Source organism: Oncorhynchus nerka, linkage group LG7, assembly GCF_034236695.1.
Source record: "Oncorhynchus nerka isolate Pitt River linkage group LG7, Oner_Uvic_2.0, whole genome shotgun sequence".
In the NCBI taxonomy this organism is placed as follows: domain Eukaryota; kingdom Metazoa; phylum Chordata; class Actinopteri; order Salmoniformes; family Salmonidae; genus Oncorhynchus; species Oncorhynchus nerka.
Genome location: NC_088402.1, coordinates 30,540,041 through 30,554,523, shown reverse-complemented (window position 1 = coordinate 30,554,523; position 14,483 = coordinate 30,540,041). Strand labels below are relative to the sequence as shown.

General features: G+C 42.1%; 2 protein-coding genes, 1 long non-coding RNA gene and 3 other non-coding genes across 10 annotated transcripts in view; 4 read left to right on the top strand and 2 right to left on the bottom strand.

Annotated features, from left to right (window-relative positions):
• Positions 1–2,848: 2,848 nt before the first annotated feature.
• Positions 2,849–4,901, bottom strand: LOC115132717 (ras-related protein Rab-39B-like). Its single transcript, XM_029665442.2, has 2 exons — positions 4,574–4,901; positions 2,849–3,493 (listed from the first exon to the last, which is right to left on the bottom strand). Exons 1-2 carry the CDS (start codon positions 4,786–4,788, stop codon positions 3,058–3,060), a joined length of 651 nt encoding a protein of 216 aa, XP_029521302.1. The 5' UTR covers positions 4,789–4,901; the 3' UTR covers positions 2,849–3,057.
• A 1,134-nt stretch (positions 4,902–6,035) lies between these two features.
• LOC115131452 (uncharacterized) lies at positions 6,036–8,967 on the top strand. Of its 2 annotated transcripts, none has more exons than XR_003863962.2 (8): positions 6,036–6,080; positions 6,988–7,043; positions 7,253–7,323; positions 7,501–7,558; positions 7,749–7,798; positions 8,063–8,139; positions 8,280–8,362; positions 8,548–8,967. It is a non-coding gene; the product is annotated as an uncharacterized LOC115131452 (long non-coding RNA). The 2 variants fall into 2 exon arrangements; XR_003863963.2 differs by having other exon boundaries at positions 7,253–7,332.
• On the top strand, positions 6,769–6,904 carry LOC115132886 (small nucleolar RNA SNORA16B/SNORA16A family). The gene has a single exon (XR_003864142.1). It is a non-coding gene; the product is annotated as a small nucleolar RNA SNORA16B/SNORA16A family (small nucleolar RNA).
• On the top strand, positions 7,090–7,169 carry LOC115132885 (small nucleolar RNA SNORD103/SNORD85). The gene has a single exon (XR_003864141.1). It is a non-coding gene; the product is annotated as a small nucleolar RNA SNORD103/SNORD85 (small nucleolar RNA).
• Positions 8,406–8,479, top strand: LOC115132898 (small nucleolar RNA SNORD99). Its single transcript, XR_003864154.1, has one exon. It is a non-coding gene; the product is annotated as a small nucleolar RNA SNORD99 (small nucleolar RNA).
• A 1,182-nt stretch (positions 8,968–10,149) lies between the features above and the next one.
• LOC115131451 (CTP synthase 1) overlaps positions 10,150–14,483 on the bottom strand; it is a 70,689-nt gene continuing 66,355 nt past the window's right edge. For 3 of the 4 annotated variants that reach the window (XM_029663195.2, XM_029663194.2, XM_029663193.2), the window contains exons 11-17: positions 13,727–13,833; positions 13,542–13,638; positions 12,542–12,597; positions 12,344–12,440; positions 12,051–12,195; positions 11,695–11,790; positions 10,150–11,466 (exon numbers count right to left, since the gene is read on the bottom strand). In XM_029663195.2, the coding sequence (XP_029519055.1) occupies positions 11,715–11,790; positions 12,051–12,195; positions 12,344–12,440; positions 12,542–12,597; positions 13,542–13,638; positions 13,727–13,833 (578 nt within the window). In that variant the 3' untranslated portion in view covers positions 10,150–11,466; positions 11,695–11,714. The remainder of the gene's footprint in view (positions 11,467–11,694; positions 11,791–12,050; positions 12,196–12,343; positions 12,441–12,541; positions 12,598–13,541; positions 13,639–13,726; positions 13,834–14,483) is intronic. The other variant, XM_029663196.2, reaches the window with a different exon arrangement.

Here is a 14,483-nt window from a genome sequence, read left to right as displayed (position 1 = left end):
TCACAGCACATTTTATCATTATTATAAGCATAAAAAATACAGCTGTACAAAATAAACCCTGTTAGAAATGACACAGCAAGCTGAAAAAAGGCAGCACTACATACAGTAAGGAACATGGTTTGTCTCTAACTCCCTTTGTGGCTTAGAATGAAAATATTTTCTGCTTTTCAAAAGGAGTTGAATAGTGATGACCAAACAGACAGCGGCCTACATTATCATCCCTCTGAAACCATGTCTGAAAAAGATCATTCTCCATTTCTATACATTCCCAGGCAAGACTGTTTTAGTTCATTTAAAGGGTATGTCTCCCATCCCTAGGCATCGGTACTGCCTTCTCTTTGTGGATGTGTCCTTTTTTACCGTAACAAGAACATGGATCAATACAGACATCTGGTTGTCATACGTATTGGTTAGCCAACTGATTTAACTTTGAAAGAAATGAGACATGTTGTAACGGGGCTATGACCTGTGATAACAGAGGTTTAATCAGTCTGTGAATGGTCAGTAGAGCTTAAAAATTGACCACAACATAACTATAAACAGGGTAAACATTTATGAGTGTGGGAACAACAGGAACAACTAAACTACGTTTGCATCAGACTTTGTAAAGCAAGAGGCAAGACATATTTTTTGTCAAGAAATTGTATGCTGAGGCTTTGCAAGGTGTTTACCAGTATGTATGAAAAAACTCCCAAAAGATTAGTTACTTAGACATTCCTTTCAACAAGTCAAGTCGCATGACCATGATACTGCCCATATGCTCCTGCGCCTTGCCCAATAACCACTGGACACAAAACCAACATAGAACACAATATCACAGAAAGTCACATTTGCTGAATGCACAATGTCTCTCCTGCCATCTACAGTGTGTGCAGGGTGTGGAGGTGGACAAGGTGAGCTGAGGGGAAGGAAGGGAAGAGGGACCAGGCAAAGTGAGCTGTTATCTAGACCCTGAGCCATGGTAACACCAGTCTACAGCCAAGTCTCAGGTCAACTGTTATCTGCACTGAGGTTTGCAGTATAGAGGTAGTAGTCTAGGGAAACTAGAGAGTTATCTTCCTGTGCCTCTCTGCAGACCGAAAGGAGACCGAAAGACCGAAAGGAGACCGATGTTGTTTGGGGTGATTTTCCCCCTTGAAGGCCCACCTTGGAAGGTTTGTTTTTGTTTTTTTAATATGCCATATACAAATGCAAAGACCATTAAAAGGGTTTGTGGCTTCAGCGATGTTCTACAAATGATAGATATGTAAAAAATAAAAATAGAAAACATCTGCTCTGATGTAGGAAGATCACAACATGATGCAACGAACAAGATTTGGTTTGTGTGCAATTACATAGATTAGCAGTCTTCAGGACCATATGAACAGATGAGGGGTGGTGATGGTGATACATATAGAGTACAGTTTATTCTCCCTGCCTATTATCAGTGACCTTTTAACACCAGAGTTAACCATACCCAGTGGGGTAATGTAAAGTACTTAAGTAAAAATACTTTAAAGTACTACTTAAGTCGGGGGGGGGGTCTGTACTTTACTTTACTATTTATATTTTTGACTACTTTTACTTTACTACATTCCTAAAGAAAATAATGTACTTTTTTAGTCCATACATTTTCCCTGATACCCAAAAGTACTGGTTACATTTTGAATGCTTAGCAGGACAGGAAAATGGTCCAATTCACACACTTATTAAGAGAACATCCCTGGTCACTAAACATAAATTCTTTATTTGTAAAGTATGTCTGCGTGCTGTCGTGTGCCACCTGGTTTGCTTAATATAAGCAATTTGAAATTCTGAATAGTTTTACTTTTACTTTTGATACTTAAGTATATTTTTGCAATTACATTTACTTTCGATATTTAAGTATATTTAAAACAAAATACTTTTAGACTTTTACTCAAGTAGTATTTTACTGGGTGACTTTCACTTTTACTTGAGTCATTTTCCATTAAGATATTTTTACTTTTACTCAAGTATGATGATTGGATACTTTTTATACCACTGACCATACCGGACATGATGTACAGTCTCAGGGGACTGCAGGCAGAGCAACAGCACACACACACACACACACACACACACACACACACACACACACACACACACAGGAGACAGGAGTCAACCCACAACAATGTAATGGGAGTGATGCCAGATCACAATAATGCATTGTCCACCAGTCAAGACCTTGCCTGCTTAAGAATCCAATAACTCCTATGGCAGCAAAGGGCATCCAGGAAGGAAAAGGATGCTGCCAGGAAGGAATAGAATATGTACTGGAATACCCCAAGGCCTGATCGCTGTCACGCAGGTGTCTCTGGCTGCGTTTACACAAGCAGCCCAAATCGGATATTTTGCCCAATTATTTGTCAAAAGGCCTCTTCTCAATGGTCAAAAGAACAATAATTGGGCAAAATATCAGGATTGGGCTGCCTCTGTAAATGCAGCCTCTGTGTCTGCCTTACCTAACTGGGCCCAAAGCTACCCAGGTGATGTTAAACTGTGTAGGTTTAGCATGTACATGTATGATGCTATTCCACTGCAAGGATTTACTCTGGTGTTTGGCCTAAAGACTCAGACTTTTGTGTTTGTAGAGAAGCTTTTGTCACATCAAGATGTGTACTACAGGATGTGTATCCCACAATCCCATCAGAAAACAGCCCCATCCTGACCTCTGGAGGAACTGATACAGAGAGGAAAGGCAGGCTAGCTACACTAGGCATATGGTGACACGTGCACACGTGACAGGACAAGGGCCTTACTTTAGACCATGGCTTAGTTTCAATGGGAAACTGACTAAACTGTGAGATGATGTGAGATACTTGTGGAGATAAGAGAGGGGGAACAACAGTGGAGACATGAGTCGTGTTTATTAGGGAACGCATCGGAGCACGTTCTAGAACGATTCGCAACGAAAAAGATACATTTGCGTTTCTTATTGGACAATTCCAGGTAGTCCCTCTCTGTTCCAATCCGTTTTCTTCCGTTTGGTGCGTAATGAACATTGATGAACAACATGAACATGATGAGGTCAGAGGTCAGGGATCGAAGGTCAGTCTCTCAGCAGTTGCAACTCTTCTCCCTCGGCTCCACCTCAATATCCTCATCGCCCGGGTACAGGACCCTGGTAGTGAGGCCACTCTTCACCCCATCCCATCCGTCCCTCGTGGTGATCTGCCCCATCTTCATCAGCTCATAGATGTCCCTGCTGAGCAGCTGGAAGGCCCGGTCCACGTTGCTGTTGCACTTAGCCGACGTCTCCACATAGCGTATCCCCATCTCCGCCGCCAGCTGCTCAGCCTCGTCCTGCGTCACCTTCCGGTCCTTGTTAAGGTCGCTTTTGTGGCCAATCAGGATGTAGACCATGTTGTGCGGCAGGATGTGCTCGCTCACTTCCTTGTGCCACTCCCTCACGTGGTCGAAGGTCTTGTGATTGGTCAGGTCAAACACGAGGAGCCCGCCCACTGAGTTACGGTAGTAGGAAGTGGTGATGGACCTGGAAGATGGAGAATAGGAGATGTTACAATTCAGCTCTGATCCATAGTAAAATGTGAATTTAAACAATGCTGACTTGAATCTCAGTGTAACCCTGAACCAAACTACACTCATAGCATGACAACAAACATATAGGAGTTGGCAAAACAGCGTAACAAGATCCGTGACTCCTTGCAGGTCTAGGGAAAGACATGCATTGTGGCTTACTAACTAAGGAATGATAACTGTACACACCTGTAGAGACAGTTCTGTCATGCCACTGAGAATCTCTTTTAGGTGTGTACTGTGAACCTCTTATGGGAAAACACTCTTTCTTCCATAATATTCTGTCAGAGACATCCGGGTTCAGCTTCAAGAGGAAAAGGAGATCTGAGAGCAGAGTCTACAAACACAGTTCTAATGCTCTTAGAGGAATAGTATCTGAGACTGGGGAATGAATTATGTTGTTAGCATGTTTTTTTCAACTACAAGTTACACTGGCTCCTGGATGGATACTGTATGTGCCTAGGCATGGCAGACTAGGCTACATAAAGGCACATTACTACATGTATGTAACAGAGAGAGCCATGCCTCGCTGATTCACAGGCCATCTCAGCAGTAACAAACCACACTTGCAGAATAACCGGATTTGACTGTCACCCATCCAAAGACAGGCATCAAAACCGTCTTATCATTGTATTAAAACAGGATATTTGTGTATTACACAAAACAGTATCAAGGCGAGGTTGTTGCCCATCATCGGTGAATGAATCCAACTGATGATACGACACAATTTAATGACTGTTTTTACGATGGAGATTGAAGTAACGGCCTCCGTTATTGCAGTCGTACCGTAAAAAAAATGACTGACGATGACTGACCTCGTTCCTCGTTTCTCTAATAATAAACTATTATTTTTCTCAACTGTTACTCGCCAAAATGGTAAACCGACCACAATAGATATTGTGAAGGCTGAGGCGTTTTAGTTATTTGATCCATATAGGCTAATTTATACTGATGGAAATATATATTATTATTGATAACAAATATATATATTTGTATATATATAAGCCGAGTATAACATGAATTGTCTATATCTCACCTAAATCGTTCCTGTCCAGCCGTGTCCCACAGTTGAAGCTTGATTTTAATCCCTGGCTCGATGTCTAGCGAACGGGCATAAAAATCAACACCGACCGTTGGATCCGCTACATCGCTGTAAATTCCATCTGTAAACCGCTTCAGCAAAGATGATTTCCCTACGGTCGAGTCTCCTAGCAAAATTATCCTGAATTGATATTGCCACAAAATATCCATGGCATGGCTAGAGATAGAATCCGAATGGTGGCGGTTCCGAAACAAAGCAGCACAGCACGTTGTGTTTACAAAGCCAGTCACTGCTGCTGCCTACTGCCTTCTGGTCAGACAGAGATGAGAGTGCCAGCGAGCAAAGGGCGATAGTGCTGCAGTCATGTGATAGGCTACCTATGCACGGGATTTATTATAGGGCCTATTGCTTCAGAACACCACCATAAAAAGAAAACAACGTCACTTTATGTTATGACAATTCTATTGCTTTATTTTTATTTAGTCTAGCCTATGGGCCAATGCTACAACGCGTCATTTCGATAAAGAAAGTATGAATCGTACGTGTATGATGAGGCCTATAAAGCGTAAAAATATAGTTAGATAGCACATGATAAGGCACGCTGTTATCCGACTCTCAAACTGGTGTGAAATGCCATGGAGCCTATGCCTGGTCCATCTATAAATTGCTTAATGACTTGACATGGTCATGACGGCATAGCATGAGCTGTATGCTAAACCATTTCATGTGCTGTGCACGAATTGTGATACGCATTACATGGTAGACTATTGCATGTGTTGAATATGGTCGCTAGAAAGGCTATTCATTCCTGGATTTTCAATTAAAACAGTGGTCGCAGCAGTCATGGAACTGTCCATGGTGCTGGAATGCCGAGACCGTTTTTTTTTGCCGTTGGCACATCAGTTTGTTGTGTTGTTGACTTTGCTAATTTGAAATCTAGTTCTCACTTAGGCTTTCCTTACAGCATTGATTAAAGCAAATACCTTCAACACTATTCGCCTACCAAAATAATATACACCTCGATTGCATATATGGCCCACAGGCCAACATATCTATTTGAAAATCCTTGAAAATGAGACGTTTATCCCACTGACCTAAAATAATACAATCAACCTCTTGTCTTGGTCAGAACTGCATTGGCCAGGCGCAATAAATTAGCAAAAGCTTCAAGTGAAAAGGTTTTTAGTTTGTTTGCATCTTTTCAAACCTCACATTTCTGGTTGGCTTTTCAACTTTTTTTTTACCTGTCTATGTTCGTTGTATTATTTGTTCATTATTTGTTCGAACTTTTATATCAGTAGCCAATGCATGCATTAGCTATCTAATTTATGCCACATTAAATAGCTTAGATAGCGGTCTATCGTTGAGAGGGAACCTCATATCCCGTCATACATCTCGTCCATGTGACATATGTGGACCAATCGCCAGGTTGTCCCACACTATATAAAGCAACCGACAGCGCATTATCAATCTCTTCAATTCCAGCTAAGTAACAGCGATGGTAAGTCACACTCGAACGAATCATCACTCGGCGTGTCTGTTTTATATATATGAGTGAAGGATGTTTTATTTGCTAGTATCACATGTTTTATTTGCTAGTATCACATGTTTTGAGAGAATCGCGTAGCCACGTGAATGTTAGAAAGCAGTTTCTGATATTTTGCTACCGGTACCTAGCTAGGCTAACTAGTTAACTACCGGCGGACTTGCACTTTCTTGTGACCTAGTTGCTTATATAGCTAGCTGGCTAAGTTTAACTATGTACTTGTCAACCTTGTGGTAAAGCATATGTTAATCGTAAAGCTGTTCTATTTCAGGCAAATGTACCTACTCGAGACGTTTTATTGTTAGTTGACTATGCCAGTTTCCACGTGGCACTACTGCACGCGGCCCTTCACAATGCAGATTCCTCACTATTCCGGCTCAATCTTTCAACAGCAAATATTTGAACGGCGATCTCTACGTTGTAAATTATTTTTTTTTGTGGAGTATTGGCAGTTTTTATTGTAGTTATTCTTGATGTATTCCATTTTGTACAGCTTAAGTCTACACCGCTTGTTAAAGGTAGGCTTAATGTTACTGGGCGTACGGAGGTATTATTTTTAGGTAGATTTCAAGTCATACGATCAACCCTACTCGGCCAATATGGCTAATCACAAAGCTGGAATCTGTTCAACCACTCTATAAACACAGGCACCTATCGAAGCCGTTCCTGCTCATTTGTAGCAGACTCGGTCAACAGGATGCCAAAAACATTACTTTCACCGACGGTCGCTGTGCAGTTCGACAATAACTGACACCGCAACATTAAGGGGAAGGACATTCCATGTACAGTTGTTCCTAGAAAGTGTTGGTCACGATGGAGTAAGATGAGACTTCTAATTGGCTTGCTTCCCTATGCTCTATAGGTCCATTATCTTCTGAACAAACCCTAGACGTGGATGAACAGATGGTTATGCAGAAGGTACATTAATTCTCGTTGATTTCAAGATTCACCCATCGACCCTCATTCTGGCTGTGATGACACACTTGCCCTCACTTAGAGGAGTGCCTCTATGCTGAGAACCTCTTAGTACTCGTCTGAGCCAAGATTTGGTGTTGACTAAATTCAAGTTCATGTAGGATTTAGACTACTGTTTTTGCCTGATTGTAAATTTCTAATTCTCTATACAGGATTACAATGTCAATCTGCAGGGACTTCAAAGGCCTGGATGAGAATGAAGTAGTGGACATTCTGATGGGAGGTAATTCAGGTGCCTAGTAATGTGTTTGTGGCCTGCGACTAGCCCTCACTTATGATACCTCGCTGATTAACTTTATTGTACTTGTCTGAGCCAAGACTTTGCATTGTATGTTATATGGGTTTTGACTGCTGATCATGTGTAGCTTTTACCTTGACTAATTGTCAATGCTTTCTACAGGTGTACAACCTTTGCACAGACCAGTGGGATTGAAAATGAACCACATGACATTCTAAAGGTAATTATAAATGTTCCCCTTTCATTCTGGCTGTAACGACACTTGCCCTCACTGAGAGGAGTGCCTCGATAATGAACACCTTAGTCCTACACTTCTGAGCCATGTCTATTGACTAATGTGTTTTGCTGTAAACATCAAAGCTTTGGCACTGAATTGAGCAGAGCTTGACTGTCACTTGGTTTCTCATCAGTTATTGTGCCTATTGGAGGTGTGATGACCCCATCGGCGTGGGATTAGCTGGTAAGCCCCTTGTGTTCAATGTCTGGTCCCCATGGCGGCATGCTATCCTAAGGACCCGGGCTTTGCCTGTAGCCTCTGGTTCTCCAAGTGTATGCCAGATAAATAGGGAGTCTTTGACTGTCCTGGCCTCTCTGTGCCTGAGTTAGTCACTCTACTGTCATACAGATTACATTTTGACTTTACACTAATGTTGCCTAGTTTCACAATCCTGCTTTTAGGTGGCTACTGAAATTTGCACTGTTGACTTTCTCTGTCACTCTGCAGGTATGGAGGTACAGGTGTGCCTCAACACTTCTTGGACATGCACCAATCTGGGTTTTGATGGGTATGGCTGTCACTAGGTATATACTGACTTGTGTTTTCTGGATATTCTTTGCCGGGCATGGTGCTTTGATCAATGATACTGCTTATGGCGCGTGCTGATATTGGACTTGGCTCAAAGCAGTCCCTTGCCGTAATATGTATCAACTTTCATTTGCAGTTCTTGCAACTGGCTCTGGGTGACGTGACTGCACTGACCAACTACACTTCCATGGTTATATGGCCCTATTCCAGGGGTTTATGGTATGTCTTAAGCACAAGAGGCAACGCATCATTATCTGCCTTTTCTGATCAATGATCGATACCTTTTTAAAATGTGACTGTTGGATGAAACATGCGGATATGGGACTGAGATCAGAATGTCACCTTCGATGTCTATATATGATACATTGTTTCAGCCACTAAAACAATACTTATTTCATTCTCAGGTCTTGGTATACCAACCAAGTTGGATGAGGCCCCATCTGTACACCAAGGTGTTTCCCTGGCTTGTCACTGCTTATCGGTTGCAGCGGGACATTGTTAGGAGACCTGTTCAGAATGTGTGAAATCGTTGGTTGACCAACTGTTCAATTGTGTGGGACTTTGTCTCAACCTGCAACCAACCTGTCCTGCATTTCATCAATAAATATAACAATTAGATTCCATCTTAACTTAGACCTGGAGGTCTGTTGACAAATTGCACATAAATGCTAAATTATCTATCGTAGCTTTGTGAAACTTGCGCATGCGTTTTTTGTCCTGCCAAAACTGGGGTTTGATGTGTAACTTAACAGGTACATTCTGTCATTCAGGGCAAAGCCCCACTTTTGTGAAATAATTTGCCATTAAAATCTTACAACAATGTTCTTTGTTCTTGTGTCGAAATGAATGTGTTTCAGCCCAGCGCGTTGTGGCGGGGCAGGAAATGCAGAGCGGTGTACCGTAATTGACTTAAGTGTTCTGTCATTCATGGGCACAGTCACGAAGTCTAAGGGTGATGCTAAAATCTAGCCCCTTGGTTACTGCCATGGTGTTACATTAGAAATGCTCAAGGCCATTGGCCACAGTGATGTTACATGTACAGTGGCTTTGCCTGGACTGATCATGTCACATCACTTAAATTTAGCTAGCAGTCCTGACAGGTTTATAATCTATTGGCAAATCCTTTTTGATCCTTGCTATATGAAGAGAAATTATCTGTAATGGGCTGCTGGGAAATAAATATTACAGGTGGTTTGGAATTTTTTTAGCCTGTTCAGTGGACTGTGGTCCCAAGAAGAAGGGTCCCTTCTGTAGTTAAAAAAAAAAAACTTGGAACAGCAAAATCTGAGTTCAAGACAACTGCAAAAATACTTTTTGAGCTTTCAATCAACTCATAGGACGTCTGGCCTCTTTCTAGCATTAAGACCTTGAGGCATTTCACATGATTCAACAGTTCCCAGTGGTATTGAAAGGACCATAAATCCAGACTGACAATTTGCCCACAAAGGACTGCTGTTCCACCTTTTCAAGTGAGCACAGCACAAAGGGGGTCTTGTATGCTGCTGCCTAAGCGATAGATTTGTATACTAAGTAATACCAAGCATGTGTAGCCCATCCTCACTTTTAGTCTATTTACCCTTAATTTTGCCTACAACCTTTTTTGAGAAATGTAATCAAATATTAAGGGCTTTGTCTGCTTATGACTTGATGTACAGGGAGAACAGTAAGAGTGACTGACCCATGTTCTGAATTATGTTGCTGTATAGTTCCTGAAGTGCTGACAATAGTTGACTACACCGGTCTCAATTGAAATTAAAGATTGCCTCGTACAAACTACAGCAAAAAAAATTTATCTGCAGGAAACCACTTTGGAAAAGCAGTAAAGTAATCTGAATTAACTTTCGCTGCCAGACAAGTATCTTAAGATGTTGGTACAGCTTTATGCCCTAACAGTGCAATTCATGTATTTAGTGTTGTGCAGTGCTTTGCTGACATGCATCCCATGATTTACATGCTAAAATCGCCACTGGAACATGAGCTTGTTCAAATAAAGATCACACGTATCCTTAAGTCTGGAGCTCCTGCTTTATTTGGATAGTTTTAGGAAATTGCATGGCCTTTTCAGAGTAGGTCTAGTCAAAGGCTTTTCGGTGAATCCTATTTCATGGCCCTTTGAAAGCTCACAGCTTTCATTCTCTCCCAACTATACCAAGTTAAATCAATACAGACCAAATTGAGGTGTAAAGTTCTGACTGGCAGGTAACTTAAATTTTTAAACCAGGGACCTTGGTGCTGATGTATTGCGATTCAATGTTCCAGACATTGCTCACCATGTTTGTCTCATCACTTCTAGATGAACAAGCTAGAGGAGCCATGTCTGCGTTTTGGCACAGGTACAGCAGATTTAACTTCCTAGCAAAAAATATCTAATTGATGGGGCTTTTTAATTATTTTTTCCCGTAGCTTACCGGAAACAATTTGTCACTTAACTCAGTGTCTCCCTTTATAGGGGTTGATTAGTGCCAGTCCACAAACCTGAGGACACTACTGCTAAATGTCATTGAGTTGAATTAAGTACCCAATTTGCCTGGAACAGTCAATCCTATTCATGAATTCAATCCAATGTATAGAAAATCTTGATCTAATGCCTAATGAGCCAAGCATGTAAAGGAGGATGATCCTGCTCTTCATTTCAGTAATCACAGATCTATAAACCTGTCTGGATTGAAGTGAGGCAACATCACATGCAATCTTCAACGACAAAAGTGTTCAACATCCATTGTACTACCAGTAATATTAATTGTACATTAATATCATTTCACAAAGCAAATTCAGTGGCTGAGTAACACTATCACATCAATATAAACAGGTTGTACGTTCTTAACTCAATGAAACCAAAAAGACCCAGTCCCCCAGAATACTGCTATTACACAAGTATGCATAATATATGTCCAGAGATTGGACAAATCCTGACCAATCCATTGGTTTGGTCATATTTCTTACAGTCCAGTGCTGTATGCTTGTCACTAAAATGCATACAATTCTACCTTGAAGCTAATCAAGGGATTTTATTCTGGATAAATAAAGGTCGAAGAAACAGCAGTCACTTCCTTCTCAGACAAGATAATTATACATATTCAAGACTGCATATAAATGAAAGTCACAAAATAACCATGAATTATACAGTGACGTACTCAATGTACTATGATTGTCAAACAGTACAAAGAGGTCAATTTCATGATCGTTGTCACGAGGCATATAGAAAAATACTAAACAATCCCTTTCAGTTCATCAGTTCAGGAAGGTCAGGAAAAATGTCTTAAAAAAAAAAAGCCATTCCATCCCTTGACTTGTGACGATCCTCTTCATTGTTTCTTTCCCCCCTGCAAGAAAGGAAATGTTTGTGTGGTCAGATAAATGGTTCCAACAAATATGGTAGGAACTAGCTGCATGGTTACAGCCAAATATAGCCTTGATTAAGTTAAGTGGCCTGGAAACCGTACTGATTTCACAATCAGTTTGGATTCCAGGCTAGAAAAAAAACATGTCAAAGAATAAAATGGTCACTGATGAGTGATTGCAGGGTGTTTTCTTGTAGTGTTGTGGCCTACCTTGTGTTCCGCAGTCACATTCATTCCTGTGAGATGGAGCACTCAGCTATTTCGGAGTCTGGGGTGCTGCTACCGCTCCGATCACTGTACGTGTCCCTACGGAAATGGGATTCATATACTTACACCAACCTCTTCAACACAATATTTTGTATTCGAACGGCATACTGTTGCTATAAAATGTTTAAGTTCCACGGAACAATATTAAATTGAGGCAGTTCTTATAACTATGGCTGTCCATTCATTGCCAGCATGGCTGCAGTCTTTCTACAGCCCTACTGCTACATTTAACACAGGCTTACGACTCATTGATAGAATCAGTATGATTCCATACAAGTAAGGGAATGTTCGTTGGTTACCGTGGAGACAGACGGCAGCCCTTGTGCAGGTAGCTCTGTAGTTTCCCGGCTGATGCCAGCAGGAGGCCAAAGTAGGGAGGCGATGGTTTGATGGGGCGAGAGGTGAACTCAGGATGATACTGCACCCCTACGAAATAGGGATGATCTGGAAATCCAGCAGAAAAGGAGATGGTGCTGTAGTTCATGTTAGGTCTGGGTGAAAAGGCACGAGCAAACCTGACCAACAACCACGTAGAGCTAATCTTTTGTCCACCCATATACACATGATCCCTGACTCTCTCTCTCGCTCTTACCGTCTAGCTCGATGATTTCCATTCGCTCGCCTTCTATGTCTTGACCCACAAAGTGAAAGCCTTTCCCCTCAAAGTGCTCCTTCAACTCTGGGTTCACCTGAGACAGGAATAGGAAACAAGTTAAGCACACTGAACCACACCCACTATTGACATGTAGAGAGGGGATATACAGAGAGAGAAAGTGAACCTCCGACAAACCTCAAAGCGATGTCTGTGTCTCTCATCCACATACTCAACATCTCCGTAAAGCCGTCCTGCAATGAAACAACTATAAGCACAGAGCAGGTATATGGTGTGATTATGACAATAAGCACAGAGCAGGTATATGGTGTGATTATGACGGTAAGCACAGAGCAGGTATATGGTGTGGTTATGACAGTAAGCACAGAGCAGGTATATGGTGTGATTATGACAGTAAGCACAGAGCAGGTATATGGTGTGATTATGACAGTAAGCACAGAGCAGGTATATGGTGTGATTATGACGGTAAGCACAGAGCAGGTATATGGTGTGATTATGACGGTAAGCACAGAGCAGGTATATGGTGTGATTATGACAGTAAGCACAGAGCAGGTATATGGTGTGATTATGACAGTAAGCACAGAGCAGGTATATGGTGTGATTATGACAGTAAGCACAGAGCAGGTATATGGTGTGATTATGACGGTAAGCACAGAGCAGGTATATGGTGTGATTATGACGGTAAGCACAGAGCAGGTATATGGTGTGATTATGACAGTAAGCACAGAGCAGGTATATGGTGTGATTATGACAGTAAGCACAGAGCAGGTATATGGTGTGATTATGACAGTAAGCACAGAGCAGGTATATGGTGTGATTATGACAGTAAGCACAGAGCAGGTATATGGTGTGATTATGACAGTAAGCACAGAGCAGGTATATGGTGTGATTATGACGGTAAGCACAGAGCAGGTATATGGTGTGATGACGGTAAGCACAGAGCAGGTATATGGTGTGATTATGACGGTAAGCACAGAGCAGGTATATGGTGTGATTATGACGGTAAGCACAGAGCAGGTATATGGTGTGATTATGACGGTAAGCACAGAGCAGGTATATGGTGTGATTATGACGGTAAGCACAGAGCAGGTATATGGTGTGATTATGACGGTAAGCACAGAGCAGGTATATGGTGTGATTATGACGGTGACTTCACTCTCAAAGTTCAGTCTCTTACTTAGAATACTGTTGGTGGTCTTGAAAATGGTCCGTCTCTTTCCCAGCCTCATGGTCCCGCCCATTTGCCCAGGATTGTGTTCTGGCATGTCAATCACCTAGAGCGAAGCAATAAAGGGATATATTTGTTTGTTGGCCTTTAGAACCAGTAAAGGGGAAGAGAGATCTTATGAATGCGGAACCTACCACAGGATGCTTTGATTCGGGATCAAACTCTGTTGAGTTGGCATCTTCCCATCCTAGCATGTTCCTGGCAAACTCACACACAGCCAGCTGCATCCCTAGACACACACCTGCAAACACATACCAGTCAGGTTAACACGGCACATACACTAAAGTATGTGGACACTCATTCAAATTTGTGGATTTGTCTATTTCAGCCACACCCGTTGCTGACAGGTGTATAGAATTGAGCACACAGCCATGCAATCTCCATAGGAACACATTGGCAGTAGAATGGCCTTACTGAAGAGCTCAGTGACTTTCAACGTGAAACCGTCATAGGATGCCACCTTTTCAGTCAGTTCGGCAAATTTCGGCCCTGCTAGAGCTCCCCCGATCAACTGTGTGTGCTGTTATTGTGAAGTGGAAACATCTAGGAGCAACAACGGCTCAGCCACGAAGTGGTAGGACGCACAAGCTCACAGAACGGGACAGCCGAGTGCTGAAGCACGTAAAAATCGTCTGTCCTAGGTTGCAACACTCAGTACAGAGTTCCAAACTGCCTCTGGAAGCAACATCAGCACAATATCTGTTCGTTGGGAGCTTCATGAAATGGCTTTCCATGGCCGAGTAGCCGCCTAAGATCACCATGCGCAATGCCAAGTGTCGGCTGGGGTGGTGTAAAGCTCGCCGACGTTGGACTCTGGAGCAGTGGAAATGCGTTCTCTGGGGTGATGAATAACGCTTCACCATCTGGCAGTCCGACGGACAAATCCAGTTT

What these genes read in the sequence shown, in the direction of transcription:
- LOC115132717 (XM_029665442.2), bottom strand. Translation starts at nt 4,788, where the DNA reads ATGGATATTTTGTGGCAATATCAATTCAGGATAATTTTGCTAGGAGAC. An exon ending in GCTGGACAGGAACGATTTAG is followed by an intron (nt 3,494 to 4,573) that starts GTGAGATATAGA and finishes TCCATCTTCCAG; the next exon opens with GTCCATCACCACTTCCTACT.